This window comes from Mastigoproctus giganteus, chromosome 12, assembly GCF_048544385.1.
Source record: "Mastigoproctus giganteus isolate SK-2022 chromosome 12, ASM4854438v1, whole genome shotgun sequence".
Taxonomy (NCBI): Eukaryota; Metazoa; Arthropoda; class Arachnida; order Uropygi; family Thelyphonidae; genus Mastigoproctus; species Mastigoproctus giganteus.
Window position 1 is genome coordinate 28,683,683 of NC_143586.1, and position 18,573 is coordinate 28,702,255.

The window sequence follows — 18,573 nt, forward strand, 5'->3', positions numbered from 1 at the left end:
TAGGTAATAAAGCAGAGGGACTTGATGATTTTGGTGGCACAACAAGTTGGTGTTATAGATTTATGAAGCAAAATGGCTTAGGTATGGGAACACGTACAAGGATATGCCAGAACAATATGAAAACCAAATCCTGGAATTTCACAGATTTATAATTAATGCACACAAACTATGAACTTAGCCAAATTGATAATATGGATGAAGTACCTTTAACATTTGATGTATTCTCAAATAGAAGTGTGGATATTAAAGGTGCAAAATCAGTTACTGTGAAGATATCAGTCCATGAAAAGACACACACACACACACACACACACACACACACACACACACACACACACACACACACACACACACACACACACACACACACACACCTGTAGTGCTGTTTTGGCTTGTTGTGCTGATGGAATGAAACTTCCATGTCTCCTCCTATTCAAGAGAAAAACTCTGCCAAAGGAAAAAAATTCCACAAGGTGTTTTTGTCCATGTTCATCCGAAGGGGTAGATGGATGGAGTTGACTATGGCTGGAAAAAGTGTAGTCACAGAATCCTGGTGGCCTTTTCAAGAAACCAGCACTGGTGTGGGATCAGTTTCAGGCATATAAAACAGAGGCCACAATTAGGAGTGTGTGAAAAAGTTAAAAACACAACTTGCTGTAATTCTAATTCCAGGTGGACTTACTGGTCAACTGCAACCACCAGACATTTCGATTAACAAGCCTTTTAAAGTTTTCATGAAAGAAGAATAGACTAAATGGATAAAAGTACCACAACACAACTTAACACATACTGGCAGGTCATATGAAGAGACCAACAATTTCTCAGGTTGCCAATTGGTAAAAAATTCTTGGAATTCAGTAAGACTGAGATAGTTGTAAAGTTGTTTTAAGAATTGTGGCATCAGTAATACCTTGGGCAGCACAAAAGATGATATTCTGTTTGATGAGAATGACAGTTCACTATCAGACAGCTGCAGTGACTATGAAGATGAGCTGTGTGATGATCATCAAAATTAGAATGACAGCTGATGGATTTCTGGGTTTTGAAGATGAATAAAAACTTGCTTTTTTCTTTGATTTTCCCATTTTCTTATTGTTCTCTAAAGGTGAATTAGAATGATATATGAATTTTGAGATAATTAAAATATTTTGGGTTCACCATAGCATATATGGTTTTATAAAAATAGTCATATGTGTAATAACGTGTTTTTGTTTAAAAAAAAATTAGAAATGTGATATGTGCAATAAAATAAATCAGTTGCTCAAAAATATAATTTTTTTTTCCTAAATAATCTTTGATAAATTAAAGGTTTTTCCTTATACCCTGGCACGTCTTATATGGCAGGAAATATGGTAAGTCCTCAAATCTCCTACTCTTAATATCATTAGTGCCAATGTAGACAACAGTATCACCTTTTGTGACCTTAAAAGATGAATGCTGCTCTACATCATTGATGGCGCATTATAGCATTAGATGTTAATGCGCCAATAAAATCCAAATCAATCAATCAATCAATCAAACATCATTGACTTTTGTACCCAGGCAGGCATGCCCTTGTCCACCTATACTTTTACCTATATATTCAACCTATACTTCTGTTTTTTTTTACAAGATATATTTCCTGTTTTCCTGACAATAGAGTCGCCAATAGCTACATCCAGTGGGACCAGTGCATTCTGCTGTATAGGATGCTACTGTCATATTATGCATGAGCAAAGTGTCCGACATTGTGCTAGGCAGCTGAATGCTTGATGGGTCTCTGTCTTTTAATCCTTCAAGGGCATCAACGTGTTCTTGCAGCCCTCATATAACCATATCAGTTTTCTGAATTGGCACTTAATTTACTCGCACTCCCTGCAGTGCACAAAAACATCCCCTTTGGTTTTATATCATGTCCCACTAGCAAAAACTGTGCAAAAATACTGCAAGAAGCACTATACATAACTTTGATTTGCAAAAGAACTGTCATTGACACTTCTCTCCCAAGCCAAAGCATTCTTACTACTTTCAGATTTTTTCTTTGCTGCTCTTCTTTGAGGGTGGTTAATCACAGTTGTCTAGGAGTATTATACTTCTTGACAACTAATGACAACTGTGATGGCAATCCTAACTGACAACAGCCATTGGATTGGCTGTTATCAGTCAGGATTGTTTTGGTTTCTGGTTTATTTGTGTTTTGATTCCTAATGGAAGACTCTGAAACTTAAACAAGCTAAACTGTACAGGTAAAATCAAATCAAAGAATGGTATTTAAGACTATTATGAAAAAAAATAAACACAATTTACCCTGAATCACGTACTGCAACAGTTAAAGTTATGGGTATACTACCTGTATATCAAGACATCCCAATATTAAAATAAAATAAAATCATGAAATAACAACAAACTGACACTCACCCACAGTAGTGCAAGCACCACATAACTCCCCACCCAATTATAATAACTATAAAATGCCAGAACAATATAAAAGCCAAATCAAAACTAAACCAAAGTATACCCCCTTCTTCTAAGACAGGAAACAGTGAGTTCCCAAAATGTAGCCATAAATAATTTGTGATTAGCATCAAGGTGGTTCAGTTCCTTTAAATTGTATCATTTCAATAATAAATTACTTAATCTACCATGCGATATAATGGTATAGTGTCAATGAATTCATTAACATAATAATGAACAATCATGTAGGCCCCCTCTTCCAAGTAACTAAAAACTGCTTTATTTATATTAAGAAAAATGCTTCACTTGTAGTCAAGCATGGAGAAATGCATTTGAAGATAGGAGTGGTTCCAATTTTCTAATACAATGATCTTGCACCAAAAAATCATGTGCTTCTTCTATACATATAGAATGTAGAATTTTTGTCAATTCCGTAACTGGTTTCTCATGTATTTTGGTGTATTATAAAGAAACTGCGTGATTATATGTGATCCTATGTACGCTACCCTATATTCATATGCAAATCCTTGCATATCTATAAATAACCTTTATTTGCAAGAAAACTAAAATGTGCTGAAAACGTCAGTCCATGTGACAGCTTTTACTTTCTGTGGAATGCTCTGCCAAGTACACTTGCTTTCTTGCATTACATGCCACTACTACTACTACAGGTATGGACCTTCTCCAATGCACTGCCACAACAGAGGTAAAACATTCTAGGACATCTAAATTTCATGGTTTTGTCCAAAACAACCAACAGTCCCAAGACAGACCATGAAAAGACCTTAGACCATCATGCTGACTCTGCCAACCTTTGTTTTCAGGACGATGCAGTCTAGTAGGTATCTCTCCCCAAGCATCTACCACACCCAGGCACAACCAACAGACTGATAGACCATGTACCATGACTCGTCACTCCAAAGAACAGCTTTCCATTAGTCTGTGGTCCAAGGATGGTAGGCCTTACACCAACATAAACAACATCTGGCATTATTTGGGGTGATTAGTAGCTTGTGGATTGCTGCACAACTATGTTAATCCATTCATCATCCTCTGTACTGCACTGCACTGTACTGGTGATGACATGTCTCAATCATCTCACTGAAGACCCATGCATGTTGCAACAAAGGTGACTTGTGTTTCTAATCAGTGATTCTTTGCAGAGCTCTCCTGTCACATTGTATTAACTTCAGAGGTTTTTCAGGTCAATTTGTGGTAATTTTAGCACCAGTCTGTTTACATTTGCAGATTGCATCACCAGTCATCAGCCTAGGGATCTTCACTGGCTTTGAAATGCCAAACCAGCAACTTGTGGCACTCTATTATTGTTCCATGCAGGAAGTCTGTTAACTCCATCAGTAGCAGCAGCATCTTGCATTCACAATCATACTATCACCTCGAAGGCCTACAAGCATATGTTTAGTTGTGTTTGACACGTGATGCTTAGATAGGATCTGACCAACAGAGGAAATATCTGGATGTTAATATCCAGATAATCCCTCCGTTGGTAGGGCAATGTATGTACAAGTATATGACTGTATATATATATATATATATGATTATATGATCCTATGGATGTACAAGTAGAATGATACAGAATATTTTAAAAAATTATGTTCTAATTTAAAAATTTTTAATAATATTTTTGTACTCATACATGTAATGGTATTATAGTGATAGTATTAATTTTAACCAGATGAACCTTGTGTTGCCTTTTTTGTTTCTGCTTTTGAAATAATAAATCTTTTGTTTCATTATGCATGTCTAATTTTGAATTTAATTAGATTATGATATTATATTAATGTAATAGTGAATTCTTAACTCCTTATGTTCTGATCCTTTTTTTTTATGATAATCTCATGTGAAAAGTCAGAGTAAACCTCTAGTGCTTCTAGAAGGTGTTATTACATTTGAATTCCTGATGATCTAAATATAGATTTAAATCTTACAGTTTTTGTTTTGTTTCATTAAGGTTTGCAAAGCATCAACATTCTTATTTTTATGCTTCTCATGTTCTGTCATGTCTTGTTAACTAACATGTTTTTATGGCAAGACATAAGTGTTTCTGCATACTGTATTTGCTTACCAATGCTAGAAAAATTAAAAATGCATAAACACATTTTTATGCTGATGCAAAAAGTGTAATTAGTAAATTTGATTAGTTTGAAATACAGTACTGATTAAATCAAGAAATGCTGACCCAATAGAGATATAAATATGGTGCCCCTGGTATAGTATATTGGATATAACATTTGAATTTTTTTAAGTACAATATATACAAGAAAGACAAAAGTAACAGAAGTAGAGGAATGTTTATGCTTCTGATCAGCAAGCACATAGATTCAAGAAGAGTATATCCAATATATATACTCTTGGAGTATATCTCACAGGGAATATCAGACAAAGTGATGTAAGGAAATGGGCTTTTTCTACATCAGTCAAAAGAAAGAAATAAAAATAATAATAAGATAAACTAGAATTTATAGTATTTATAGTATTCCTATTCCTACTAGATAACCATCCAGTCAGTGGTGCTTTATCCTATAGGCAAAAAAGACATCTGCCTAGGGCCCTGATCAGAGGGGGCCCCAAGATCACTTTCAAAAATTCATTGCTGTTTTTTACTAATATTTTAAAGTGATTTTTATTGGAAACTGAACTTTCTACATTCCAAGATCAATGAACTTTACTTGAAGAATAATTTGAAAATTACGTTTTTTTTTTTGTTTTGTTTTGCTTTTTGTTTTCAAAAATGATTTTACCGATTTTATTGAAATTTTATATTTAGTTCTTATATCTTGTTATTTTTTTGTTTTGTTGTCACTATAGAATGAAATTGAAAATGTTCTTTATTAGTTTTTAATAAAGGATTTAGGATTTCTCTTCCCATTTGGGGAATATAAGAAAACATTTAGAAGCATTAAAAATATAAAAAGTAGAACAACAAAACTGAAAGTTGGAGTGTGCTACAGACCTAAGTATTGAGTATGATAATCAGGTATGTATGCAACTGGATTGGGCAAGCAAATCAGAATATCTTGTTATGGGGAACTTTCCTATTCAATCATATATTAGGACTATGGATAGGACACAAGTCCCAATCAGGCTAGTCAAAGTTGTTTTTGGACCAACTAATCAGGAGTCAACAAACTTTTAGAACTAGCAGGTCACTTTCAGTTTCCTCCTTCTTAATCTGCTACTTGCCATGTGTCCCTTCACACAGAACACGACTCACAATAAAAAATAATAAAAAGAATGGTGCAGGGTAGATTTATTATATAGATATATTAGTTACATTTCATTTGAACTTTTGATATCAGTTTTACAGTTATTTTATTTGGATGTAGAATGTTCATAACTGTAACATTTTAACTTTAAAAGAAAAGGAAAAATTACACTCTAAAGCATGCTATTAAGAAAAATGTAAAAATAAAATCCATATAGATTGTCAATTTATTTTTTCCACAAAAAAAGTTAAAAGTATCACTTGATGATTTTTATTTTTGCATTTCTGGTTTATCAAAATTCATAAGGAAATGGCATTTAGCTTATTGCACTGAAAAGCTGTACACAAAAGAGCCCATGGGCTACATATGTCCCACACAGTCCTTTTTTAGTCACCTAGATTGGATTGCTGACCATTGAACCAGATGAGTAGAAAATATATGCTTACATCAACTTGTTAGATTCTGGAAGATATTGTTGACTTAAACGTTACTAATGAGTCATATATTAAATATTTTCGAATTGAGGAGCCTTAGCCAGCAGTAACCATAAAATTTTGGTATGGGAGGTATGTAAAGAAAATAATTTTTGACCTTAGACATTATTTGAGTTTGGTTCATTGGGGGGGGGGGGGCAGATGAAATTCCTAAGGGATATATAAAACCCCAAGAGATTATTCAGAAATAACTCTAAGACTACACACTATGCTGTATACTGTGTAAAAAGTATACAGCACAAGTATAAAAAAAGATGATAAAAAGATATCTCATAGCACAAGATAGAAATGAAAATGGGTAACTAAAGAATTGATGAAATTGGTATAAGAAAAGAATGTACAAAGTAGTTTGTAATTAGATTATTTGTAGGGGTTGGGGAGACAGAGTAAGTCAGATTATGAAAAGAATTTAGCAAAGTGGTCCAAGAAAGATAATAAAGAATTTTTCTTATATAATATTAAAAGGAAATGAATAAACTATTACATATGATTCTGTGCATATTAGCATAAGCAGGTATTTGGAATTGGTTTCAGGATTAAACACAATATGAGTTATTAGTATTGGTATTGGCAGTGGCAAATGATGCAAAAAAACAAGCTTATACAGCACCAGCAAAAGAAAAAATTCTTCCTATACCACCTGTTCATTTACTCCAATAGTCATCTAGTTCTTCCTTGAATTTATTCAAATTATCCACTTCAGCATCAGAAGTAAATTTGTTCCAACAATCAACTACCTGCTGGCTGAAGGCAAACTTCTACACATCTATCCTGCAACTATCCTTTCTCAATTTGAATTTAAGTCCCCTTGTGTGTAGTCTGAGCAAGAGGAAAGGTTTCATCAGTATTAAGCTTATTCAATTCATTCAAAACTTTAAATTCCAGATAGGTGAGTTGATAACACGTTTTAAAAATTCTTTAAACACAGATCTATGGTGCTATTTTTCACTTTTATGTCACAAACTGAGGATATAATGATTTATTTAATTTTCCTGCTCTTTTAAAGTTCCCAAATGTTTATTTTCTTTGGATTGTTTTGTTAGGGGAATGACAGTATCTTCGGGAAGTATCACCATTAAGAAAGATGAAAGTAATTTGATTGGTATTAGTATTGGAGGAGGAGCCCCTCACTGTCCTTGTTTATATGTTGTTCAAGTTTTTGATAGCACACCAGCTTCCAAAGATGGAACATTACAGTCTGGAGATGAAATTCTTGGAGTTAATGGTGTTTCAGTAAAAGGCAAAACAAAAGTTGAAGTTGCAAAAATGATCCAAGGAGTAAAGGTATGCTGAGATGGTATTTATATAAAAATGAAATCATTTTTAACTTGATATGAACATTTGCATTTTAACTTAATACAAATATTACTATTAATAATTTATATTAATATTTAACTGTCAGAAAAAAAAGCAGGAACTAGTTATAATTTTATTCTTTATTTTGACTACATTTGATAAAATGACAACATAGTCTCCAATATACTTTTAAATTAAGAATACTTATATATATAAGGACTTACGTTTCTTTCATTTTTTTTTCTTTTTTTTTCCCTAAGTTCTGGTAAAATTAATACATACAGCATCTTATGATATGAATTTTCGCCTAGAAACATATCATATCCTACACCCTTAACTTAAAGAAACAAATGGGTACCCTATCATTATAAACATAAAAATAAGAAATGTAATACAAATTGAAATAGAGCCACCAAAATCCAAGTCATCTAGGAGAAATAAAATTCATAATATCGTAAGATTTTTAACTCTGTGTGTTAATTTTAGCAGTGATTTGAAAAACTGAGATAGGGTAAGTCCTTTCATTTATATAAAACTGTATTGGATAAGAAAAACAAATTATATCTTTGGTGAATTTGTAACTTCAGTAATATTGCTATCCAAAAAAAAAAAAAAAAAAGTTATTTGCTGACTACCTGGCCTCCAATGTACAACGACATGGAGCAAGAGAAACTTATGCTGAAATCAAATGTCTACAGAAAATAAACACTGGAGTGCACTTTGCACACTAACATCTCATGAACTTTTCTTCCAGCCTATTGCAGTGATTGCTGAATGGCTTTTCTTGCTTGTAGATACCCCTTGTATGCCTAGAATAAGGGCTTGACTAAACTTGCAAGGCACTGTGTATGTTGATTTTCACACCTATTAGCTTAAGCCTAGTTGAATAGATTATATTTAAAGTTTAAGCTTATAGTTGCAAAAAATCAGCATGCCCTTTCATCTCGTGCATTTAGTCAAAACCCTGTTTCATCAAGGCATGTGGGTCTGCATGGGGGGGAAAAGACAAATCAAGTACTGCAGGAAGCTGGGGGGGAGACAATTCCTACCTAAAAAGTAAGAGCAGAAATCTAGCTGTATCCCAAAGAACATAGCCAGTTTCTAGTCCAAACCCCACGTGATCATAACAGGAGTCATTGCCTTGACCCCTCCAAGGAAAAGCCAGATTACAGAGTCAATATTTAGAAGAGACAGTCAGAAAATATCCAGCTCCCCATTCAGGAATCCACAAGTTTGGTAAATATTGCAAAAAATTAATTTTGTTCAATTAATTTTAAGCCAGACAAATAAGGCACATGCACCATGGCACAAATATTTTTATCAGTCAGAAATTGCCAGTTACATGTGATGAATGACACAGCACATTGTTGTGATGAAGAAACCAACCATTTCACCATTTTCCAAGTTGTTTATGGCAGATTTTAATGCTCAACCATTTTAAAACTTCTTGGTAGTAGGCTGCATTAACAGTGACACCATGCAGAATGAATTCTGATAACACCATTCACTCATTATCAGAAAATGCAATCAGCACGACTTTCACAGATGATTTAGACTTCTACACTTTGTTTTGGCCTTGATGATGACATTGTTTTCCAAAGGGAACTTTGAACTTTGGTCTTAGAAACATATCTGTATACCCAGGACCTGTTATAATTTTCATTGCTGAGTTTCACCATTTTCAGTACATGTGACAATATTGAAGTGAGCTCCTTCAGTACATGTATCCAATACATAAGAGTGGCATAACAAGTTAAAACTTGATGTGTGCATGCTCAAAATGTGTGTATAAGCCCCAGTCACAATATTTTTGCTACCACTATGTGTTCAAGAACTATAAGATCATTCACTAAACTTTTTGATCAAACCTTGTAAGATTATTTATTTTACTTTTTATTTCTTTATTTTTAAGGATGACATTTTATAATGTTTCATCATTAACTTTTTATATCTCCACCAATTGATTTATTGTTTATATGCCTAAAAATAAACTCCCAGCAAAATCCATTCACAATTTTTCATCTGTGCAGGCTACCATTTGAGCTGTAGCAGTTTTTTTATTTATTTTATTTTTTATTTTTAAGGATGATGTTACATAATTTCATCCTTGCATAACTTTTTTTTTCTTTTTTCTTTTTTAATGGTGACCCCATATACAAAAGGAATACAACTGTAGTACCATCAGTGGGTGGATGAATTGAAAGTTTAGAAGACAAGATATTTGTTGATGGATTTGAATTTTTATGAATTGCAATTTTCAAAAAATACAAAAGAATAAAGATTGCATTACTGCCAACTGTCCAGATTTTTGATAGAGAATCTCTTTTTTTTTTCTTTTCTTTTTTTTTTGGCCTCTTCTCTGTCTCACTGTCATAACATTTTTTCTTCATCTTTTTCACACACAAAAAAAGAAAAGAGTAAAATTACAATAAATATCAGAAATATTTAAAAATTTCTGCAAATTCTGGTTACTTTCATTTAAGAATTGGCCATCAAGTGTGCTAGTCTACATTGCATAATGTAAGTGGAAGTTGGAACACAGGAAACAGCGTTGTTCTTTATGAGGTGTGGCTGCAGCATTTTATTATACAGGTAGTTTCCGACTTTACAAGTTAATGTTTTCCTAGCGCACTCTCATAAAGAGAAAACTTGTAAAGCAGTAATTTATTTCCCATAGACAACATTAAAAACAGGGGTTACATTCTCAACAATGAAATTTGACCGTAGCAATGTTAAGTAAAGGTCAACAAAACAGTAATTTAACCATAAACAATGATTTATTTATTTAAAGAAATGAAAACATAACCTTTTAAAATCAAGCAAATTACAATAATAAATAAATTATTTGTCATACAAATGTTAAAGAATGTTTATTCTTCATCATCGACTAAATACACACCTGTTGATATTTCGTCACTTGTTGATGGTTCATCATTCATTGTTGGTTCGACACTCATTGTGGGTTTGTTGGAAGCACAAGGAGCATTTCTTCTTCAGAAACGCTTCAAGAGTCATTTATTTCCGAGACTTTCTTTTCTTTATAAATTTCACGATAGCCTTCATAAGTTGTGGATTTATAGGATGACTGTTTTCTACAGCAACATGTTCGAGAGGCAACCAGAGGGAGTAATACTCTTGATCTGATTATCAGCATTGATTATTCATGCATTAAGAATTTGCAGATAAAGGAACCACTGGATGACAGTGATCACAATGTACTGATGTGGGAAAAACTCTCAGGCAGTTTTTAAATTCTGAACAGTGGAATCAACTGATGATGCTACCAACATTTATTCTAAACGGGAAGCCTTCAGGGTCTTAATTTTGGAGGCTACTAGGCTTTTCATTCCTACTAAGAAATATTGTTCAAAGTTTAGGCCTAAATGGATATCCGATGAATTAATGAGGCTTGTGGCGGAGAAGAAAAATGTATGGGATGCATATAAAGTATCAGGTGACAGAAGCCTCTGGCAGCTATAAACTAGTCTGTAATCAAGTCACAAAGGAGATTAGGCAGGTGAAGTCAGATTATGAGAAATCTTTGGAAAAGGATGGGTTGACTATTGATGATCATGCTCAGGTAGCTGATGAACTGAATGAGTATTTTGCATCTAAATTTACACATCAGGAGTTATTCAATGAGAGGAGTGCCAGAAGATTATCAAACTCTAACAGGGAGCTAAGTGATTTTGTAATAACAGAGCAAAGTGGAGGAGAAATTGTTGAAGTTAAACATAAAAAAGGCACCTGGGGGTGGATGGGATATATCCAGTTATATTAAAGGAGGCAGCAAAGGAAGTAAGCAAACCCTTAGCCATAATTATGAGAGCTTCCTTGGACTCAGGGGAGGTCCCCATGGACTGGAGGTGTGCAAATGTATCCCCAATTCACAAAGGGGGATCGAAGGGTGACACAAGTAATTACAGACCAGTTAGTTTAACTTCTGTTCTGGGTAAAATAATGGAGTCACTGGTTAAAGATGCATTGCAGGATCATCTAGACAAGAGCAGCACTAATTCAGACACAGCATGGGTTTGTTAAGGGAAAGTCTTTTCTGACAAATTTGATAGGATATTGTGATGTGGTTACAAAGGGACTGGATGCAAAAATAATTTTCATATCATATACTTGGATTTCAGGAAAACTTTTGATGCTGTTGCACATGGAAGACTGCTGTACAAATTGGAGAGGTATGGTTAAGGGTAAGTTGCTACAATGGATAAAGTGATGGTTGAGTGGGAGACGACAGAGAGTGGTAATTAATGGACACTGCTCTTCGTGGACAAATGTTATTAGTGGAGTTCCCCAGAGTTCAGTGTTGGGCCCATTGTTGTTTTGTATATTTATCAGTGACATTGATGAAGGTATATCAGGTTTAATGTCCAAGTTTTCAGATGATACAAAGGTTGGCGGGGTTGTTAACGACAGTAAAGACAGTATGCTGCTCCAACTGGATCTAGATAAGTTGGGCAAATGAAATTGCAACTGAAGTATAACATTGACAAATGCAAATACAGCATATGTGTAGCAATAACCAAAGAGAAACGTATCAACTGTGTGGTACTGCACTCAGGGAAGTGGAAAGTGAAAAAGACCTGGGGGTAATTGTGCAGTCAAATATGAAGTTTGCTGAGTAGTGCAGATGGGCTGCCAGGGCAGGTCATGAAGTCTTGTCAATGATATATAGGAATTTTGCTAGCAGGGACAGGGAGGGATTATCCTGTTATTCAAGGCAATGGTCAGGCCACACCTAGAGTACTGTGTACAGGTCTGGAGGTCTCAATTTAGGAAGGATGTAGAGTTGCTAGAACAAATACAAAGAAGGGCAACAAGATTGGTGAGGGGAACAAAGGGGTGCTTTTACCAAGAAAGGCTTAAGTTCTGCAAATTGCAGTGCCTGAAGAGCAGGCACCTGCGAGGTGAACTGGTTGAGGTGTATAAGGCCTTGAATGGGTTGAGCAAGCTGAATGCTGATGGGATTCATCCTCTTGCTGAGATTAAGAACCTGAGGGGGGCATAGTTTCAAATTGAGGAAAGCAGTTGTTGAATAGATGTGCAGAAATTTGCCTTTAGCCAGTGGGTAGTTGATTGGTGGAACAGAGTTCCATCTTTTGTTGTGGAAGTTGATAGCCTAAATAAATTTAAGGCCGGGCTGAACAGACATTTGTAACAAATGGGGGGAGGGGGTGAAATGTGTGAGTTTTTTTTTTTTTTTTTTTGGCTGATGCTGCATAAGCTTGCTTTCTTGCATTGTATGCCTATACAATGCTAAAGCATTTTTTAAATCGGCAGCAACTTTTCTAGTGTGCTTGAAATTTTAATCTTGTGACTAAAAAATCTCAGTTGCTTTTTCTGTGTGTTGAAAAACGTCATCAAGCCCCTCGAGAGTGAAAGAACAACAGGAGTTTCAGCTGTTAAACTTTCTTCTTCCTCACCTTCTTCACATTTTGCCATTTCAATGAGGTCTTCATTTGTAAGCTCGCCATTGTGTACTTGAAGCAGATCAGTGACGTCAGTTGTAAGAAACCTTAAGCTGCAATTGGTTAGCAACATTTATGATCACTTCTGTTTTATTTTGTATGATCTCTGCTGGTTCTTGAAATCCTTCAAAATTAATTAATAAGGTGATGACAGCATTTTTTCCAAACACACTTCATGTTCTTCTCTGTAATTTTGTCCTACACTCGTTTTGTTATTTTGATTGCATCTAAAATATAAAATAAATTTTCTGTTTATACTCCGGGACGACCAAATGATCAGAGGAGTTCACAAGATAGACAGAATACAAGAAACAGCATCGTATTTGGCAGTCACAGGTTTGAACCCCGGTCACTCAAGGCACGTGTACTTATGCACCCGCACGCCTGACCACTAGGCTATGGAATTCTTTCCAAAATTCTTTAAGAGTTTGACCTCCCTCCTTATCTCTGCCTGAATAAACAAATGCATGCACAGTAGTACTGTATTATATAGCTATGTGCGTGGTTTGAAATGCCGTATTTATGAATGTTTAGCATTTATTTATTGAAATTAATGTTCATATTTTCGATTTTGTTAATATTTGAAAAAAAAAAAATTCATAAAGCAGGAACTGCCTGTACTTGTGTAGTGCAAAAGTAGTTAGTATATTTCAGTTTGTTTGTTTGTTTGTTTGTTTTAGGAGCATTAGCAACTAAGGCCATATTGCTCCGGGATATGCGGTGGTCATTCCCTGACCTTTCCGCATCCTCCGTATTTGGTGGTGACGGGCTCGAACCCCGGTCTAATCAAGAAGCGTGTGCTATGCACTGCTGCTCCTTCCACCTGGCTACTGAGGCACCATATATATTTCAGTAAGATGCCAAATAAACATGACATGAAATTTTAGAAGACATATATGCAAGATTTTCCATATCTTGTTAAATCTGAAAATGGTGACATGTTTGCTTTGTGTACTGTGTCTAGATGTGATTTTTCAATTTCAAGTTGCAAATGCAATGTAATCAGACAGTTGCCAACAAATAAGTATAAATATAAGATGCACACCATGTAAAAAGGAATATAAAAATAGATGTAGCATTTGACTGTGGCAATACTGTCATATATGCCAAATGTCTATTCACATCATTTATCATAGAACTGATCTTCTCCTGTGTTGTGCTAATCATACAGGTGCATTGTTCAGAAATGTTTCTCAATGGTGAAGCAGCAAAAAAATACACTTCTCTAAGGACAAAAGAGAAGGCGTTATTAGTAAAATTGCATAGAGTGGGAAAGAAGAGGAAGCAGTGATGGCTTGAAAAATGTGTCATTTTTGATTGCCACAGATGGCAATAATAAAAGTGATTTCAAGCTATATCCTATAGTGGTAACCTTTCCTAATCAAAAAAATAATAATAGTCAAATTGAATGCAGCCTGCTCTCAGTGCCAACATTGAAAGTGACTCTGTAGGTTACAATATTGAGCATCTTCTGAAAAACCTGAAAGAGATCCCTTTAAAAAACTGTCTTGCACTTATTGTCAATAATGCCCTTATTATGGTAGGCCTGAAAACCAGAACAAGGATCTTAAGAGGAGATTGAGCACTTGGTGGTAATAGACTTATCATCTCATTAATTTGCATGTTGAAAAGAGAACTTTATGTCTTACTGTGAGTGGATAAATATTTGGTGGACATTTATATAAAGAAGTTCTGAAAGGAATGATAAATTTAAACAATTTAAATTAGTATCAGTAGTGGCAAATGATGTAAAAATAGCAAGCTTACACAGCATCAGGCAAAAATAAGCTATCTTCCTCATTTGTCCATCCCCTATAATCTTCTTCTTTAATGCTGCCGAATGGCGTTTGCGACTTCGTTTTGATATCCCCTATAATAATATGTCAAATTCTTCCTTAAGTTTATTCACACCACTCACTTCCACACCACATAGATTTTTTTTTTTTCCCCCAATAGTTGATCACTCACCAGCTGAAAGGAAATTTTCACACATCTGTTCTTTTTCAAATTATGTGTATGTCCCCTTATGTGTCTGTTGTCTGAGTAAGAGTACGTAAACTAAAACAGTAAGATTGAGTACACTAATTGCGATTAGCATTTAGTTTACTCAATCCATTTAAATAACTAGAGGTCTTCAATCAAGTCTCCTCTCAAATTGGCACTGCAATTTGCAGAACAAGTCTTTCATGATAAGAATACTTTTTATGTCCTTGGCTAATCTTGTCACTCTTCTCTGCAACTGTTCCAACAAATCCACATCCTTCTCAAAATAAGACTTCCAGACCTGTATTCAGTACTCAAGATGCAACCCAATTATTGCCTTGTACAATAGGATATTCACCTCCCTTTTCCATGCTAGCAAAATTCTTGTCTACCATTTGCAGAATCTTATGAACTGTCCTAGCAGCCTGTCTGCACTGCTCAATGAACTTCATGTGTTACTGTACAGTTACCCCAAGGCTTTCTTCATTCTCCACTATCTTGAAGTGGAACTACCAACGGGTATGCAATTCTGTGGATTATTCTCCCTATATGCAGTTCTTTGCATTTATCAATGTTAAACCTGAATTGCCGCGTCTCAGCCCATCTGTCCAATTTTTCTAGTCTTGTTGCAGTAGCATGGTTACTGTCATTAACCACCATGCCAATTTCCATATCATCTACAAACTTAGACATTAAGTATGATAGACCTTCATCAATAAATATAGAAAACAACTGAGTCCAGCACTGAACTCTAGGGACTTCCCTAATAATAGTGTTCCAAGAAGAGCAGTGCTCATTGATAACCACTCATTGTCTTCTCCCACTCAATATCCCTTTGTCCATAGAAATAACTTGTCTTTAATGCCACACTGCTCCAATTTGTACAGCACTCTTTTATGTGAACAGCATCAAAAGCATTTCTGAAATCTAAATAATTTTATCACAGTTGTTTTTTGCATCATAGTTGCTAATCAGATAATTGAGCTGGTCTTGCGGTATTTCTCTAACCACTGACTACATCATTTATTGTGGAACAGAGGTCAAGCTTACAGGTCTATAATTATTCATTTTGCATTTTGATCCCCCTTTGTGAATAGAAGACACATTCACATCAGTCTAGGGACTTATACTCTGAATCCAAGGATGCTCTTATGATTATGGCTAAAAGTTTGATTATCTCTTTTGCTAATACTTTTAATATAATTGGATAAATTCCATCAGCCCCAGATTCCTTTTTTACTGTTAGCTTCAACAATTTCTCTTCTACTTTCTTCTCAGTTATCACAGAATCATTTCGCTCCCAGTTATCTTGGCATACATCTAGTATTCCCAACTCCAAAAAAATTTCTTTATGTATGAATATAGATACAAAATATTTATTTAGTATTTTTCAGCAACCTGAATAGGCTCATCAATAGTTATGCCATTCATATCTGGTGGACCAATGTACTTCATCCCTTTCTTTCTAGCATTAACGTAAACAAAGAATTCTTTGCTGCTTTTCTTCGCATTCTTAGCCAAAGAATGTGAAGAAAAGTAAACTGCCCTGGCTTGTCTCATCCTCTTAATTGCAAACTAGTTTATAGAAACCTATTAACATAGGTTTCTATGCCTCTAATAATTTATAATTATCTCATGCATTTTTCTTCTATGCCACTAGTATCCTCTGACATCCATTTAGGTCTAAACCTTGAACATTATCTCATAGTTGGCATAAAAAGCTTAGTAGCTTCTACAGTTATCCTCCCCCCCCCAAATGCTTCCCATTTATTATTTGCAGTTGATAACACTACTGTAAGGAATTTAAAAACTAAGACCATTGTAATCACTTTTACGGAAGCAAAATCTCTTGCCTTTACCCTTGACAGTTTTGTTTTGTGCGGTGATTAAGTGAAATCTATTACATTACCATACTATATATCAGATACAAACAATAATGGTAAATGAAAACAGCAAGAAGTATTATTTTCAAGACTGGAACAGTCTTGAAAATAATACTTATATCACATAGATGATCTGAACAGATTGGATTCAGATCATCTATGTGATATAACCTATTTCAGATTTGAAATGCAGAAAACATGATCTTTGCTATTAAAATACTTTATTTGCACAGGTTTCCTGTAAAATAAAAAAAAAAAAGAAGAAATGAAGTTAACTACTTTCTGAAAGTGTTCTTTATCACATCAGTAATTAAAGAAACCTTGCATTTTTAATTTTTTTGACAGATTTGTTATATTTTTATGTTGTTTTCTTTTTAATAAAGATTTATTTTAATTTTATTTTATATTTTGGTATTTTGCAAACATTTTTTTTTTCTCCCGGGTCCCCCATCCCCCCCTCCATCAGTACTGGAAACACTATGAACTGGATATACCTGTGTCACTCATTCATTCTCGTTACACACAGAAGAACCTCCGTAATGTCAGACTTGTGATACTGTCCAACCAGTTCAACATATATTAGTAGATTGTCCTACGTACGAAAACAAACACAAACAATTGTGATGCTTTTGTAGAAGGTAATAGAATGCATCACCCTATGATTTATCACATTCTGTAAAGAAAAACACAGTCAACTACTCTAGTGAAGTACAAAGGAGAACCTCTGAAGTGAATTAAGGAGAACGTCTGAAGTTCGCCATACTATATAAACTGGCATATTGCAACCCGAGTAGTGCATGCACCAAAAAAATCATCTTCAATAGCCAGTATTATTATGCAGTTCAACGAAAAATGTACTTTAAGAACATATGAACAAAATGAATAATTCAAAAATAATTTATTAGATTTCATAATAACATGTATGATTTCCATGTTGTACTTTATTATTATTATTAATTTGGGAAAATGCTCCAGCTGGAAGACAGAATCTGTATTAAAAGTTTTCCAAATTCTGATTTCTAAATGTTTGCAGATATGTGATTGGTATTTATGTTAAAAATATTAATCATTCTGTTTTCTTAGGAGGAAGTCACCATCAACTATAATAAGCTTCATGCAGATCCTAAACAAGGCAAATCACTAGATATAGGTAAATCATCATAATTTATACTTTTTTGATTTTTAGTGTAAATTAAGCTTTTGCTTTATACCCTGTTAATGCAAAATTATTATAGAAATTATGTGCCAAAGGATTCTTTTTTATTATTTTTGTTTATTTTAGTTTATTAATTACATACCATATTTGCTAGATATAACCAATCAAAATCAAAAAATATATATAATAATAATAACAATAATAATAATCCCCTTGAAGAACTGCACGTAAGTAGTTCTTCAAAGGGAAAAAATGTTATTGGATTGTCTGGATTTGATACAGGCACACAGTTTGTTGTTATGACTTAGTGGTGATGCTTGAACTTTGATTAAATGTTACATTGATGCAAACTCAATATGAACCAATCTTGCATAGCCCTAATGGAAATGTATCATACTTAATTTATTGATGTTATTAGAGCCTCTCATCAATCCACAAATTTAAATGAACATGTTTTAAGTAATGTATTGTAACCACATGAAGCAACATGAAGGTTGCGTACTCTGAGTTTGTTCTGATTGTTGTGTACAGAATTTTGAATGACAATGTACACTGAGTGGACAGAAATCATGGATACTTACCTAATAACAGGTAGGCCCACCTTTCACCAGGATAAGGGCA

General features: G+C 34.3%; 1 protein-coding gene across 2 annotated transcripts in view; it reads left to right on the plus strand.

The window, feature by feature from the left end:
- PICK1 (protein interacting with PRKCA 1) overlaps nucleotides 1-18,573 on the plus strand; it is a 91,745-nt gene that overhangs the window by 19,662 nt on the left and 53,510 nt on the right. For both annotated transcript variants that reach the window (XM_090386081.1, XM_090386080.1), the window contains 2 exons: nucleotides 7,198-7,438; nucleotides 17,880-17,946. In XM_090386081.1, coding sequence (XP_090242207.1) covers nucleotides 7,198-7,438; nucleotides 17,880-17,946 — 308 coding nt within the window. The remainder of the gene's footprint in view (nucleotides 1-7,197; nucleotides 7,439-17,879; nucleotides 17,947-18,573) is intronic.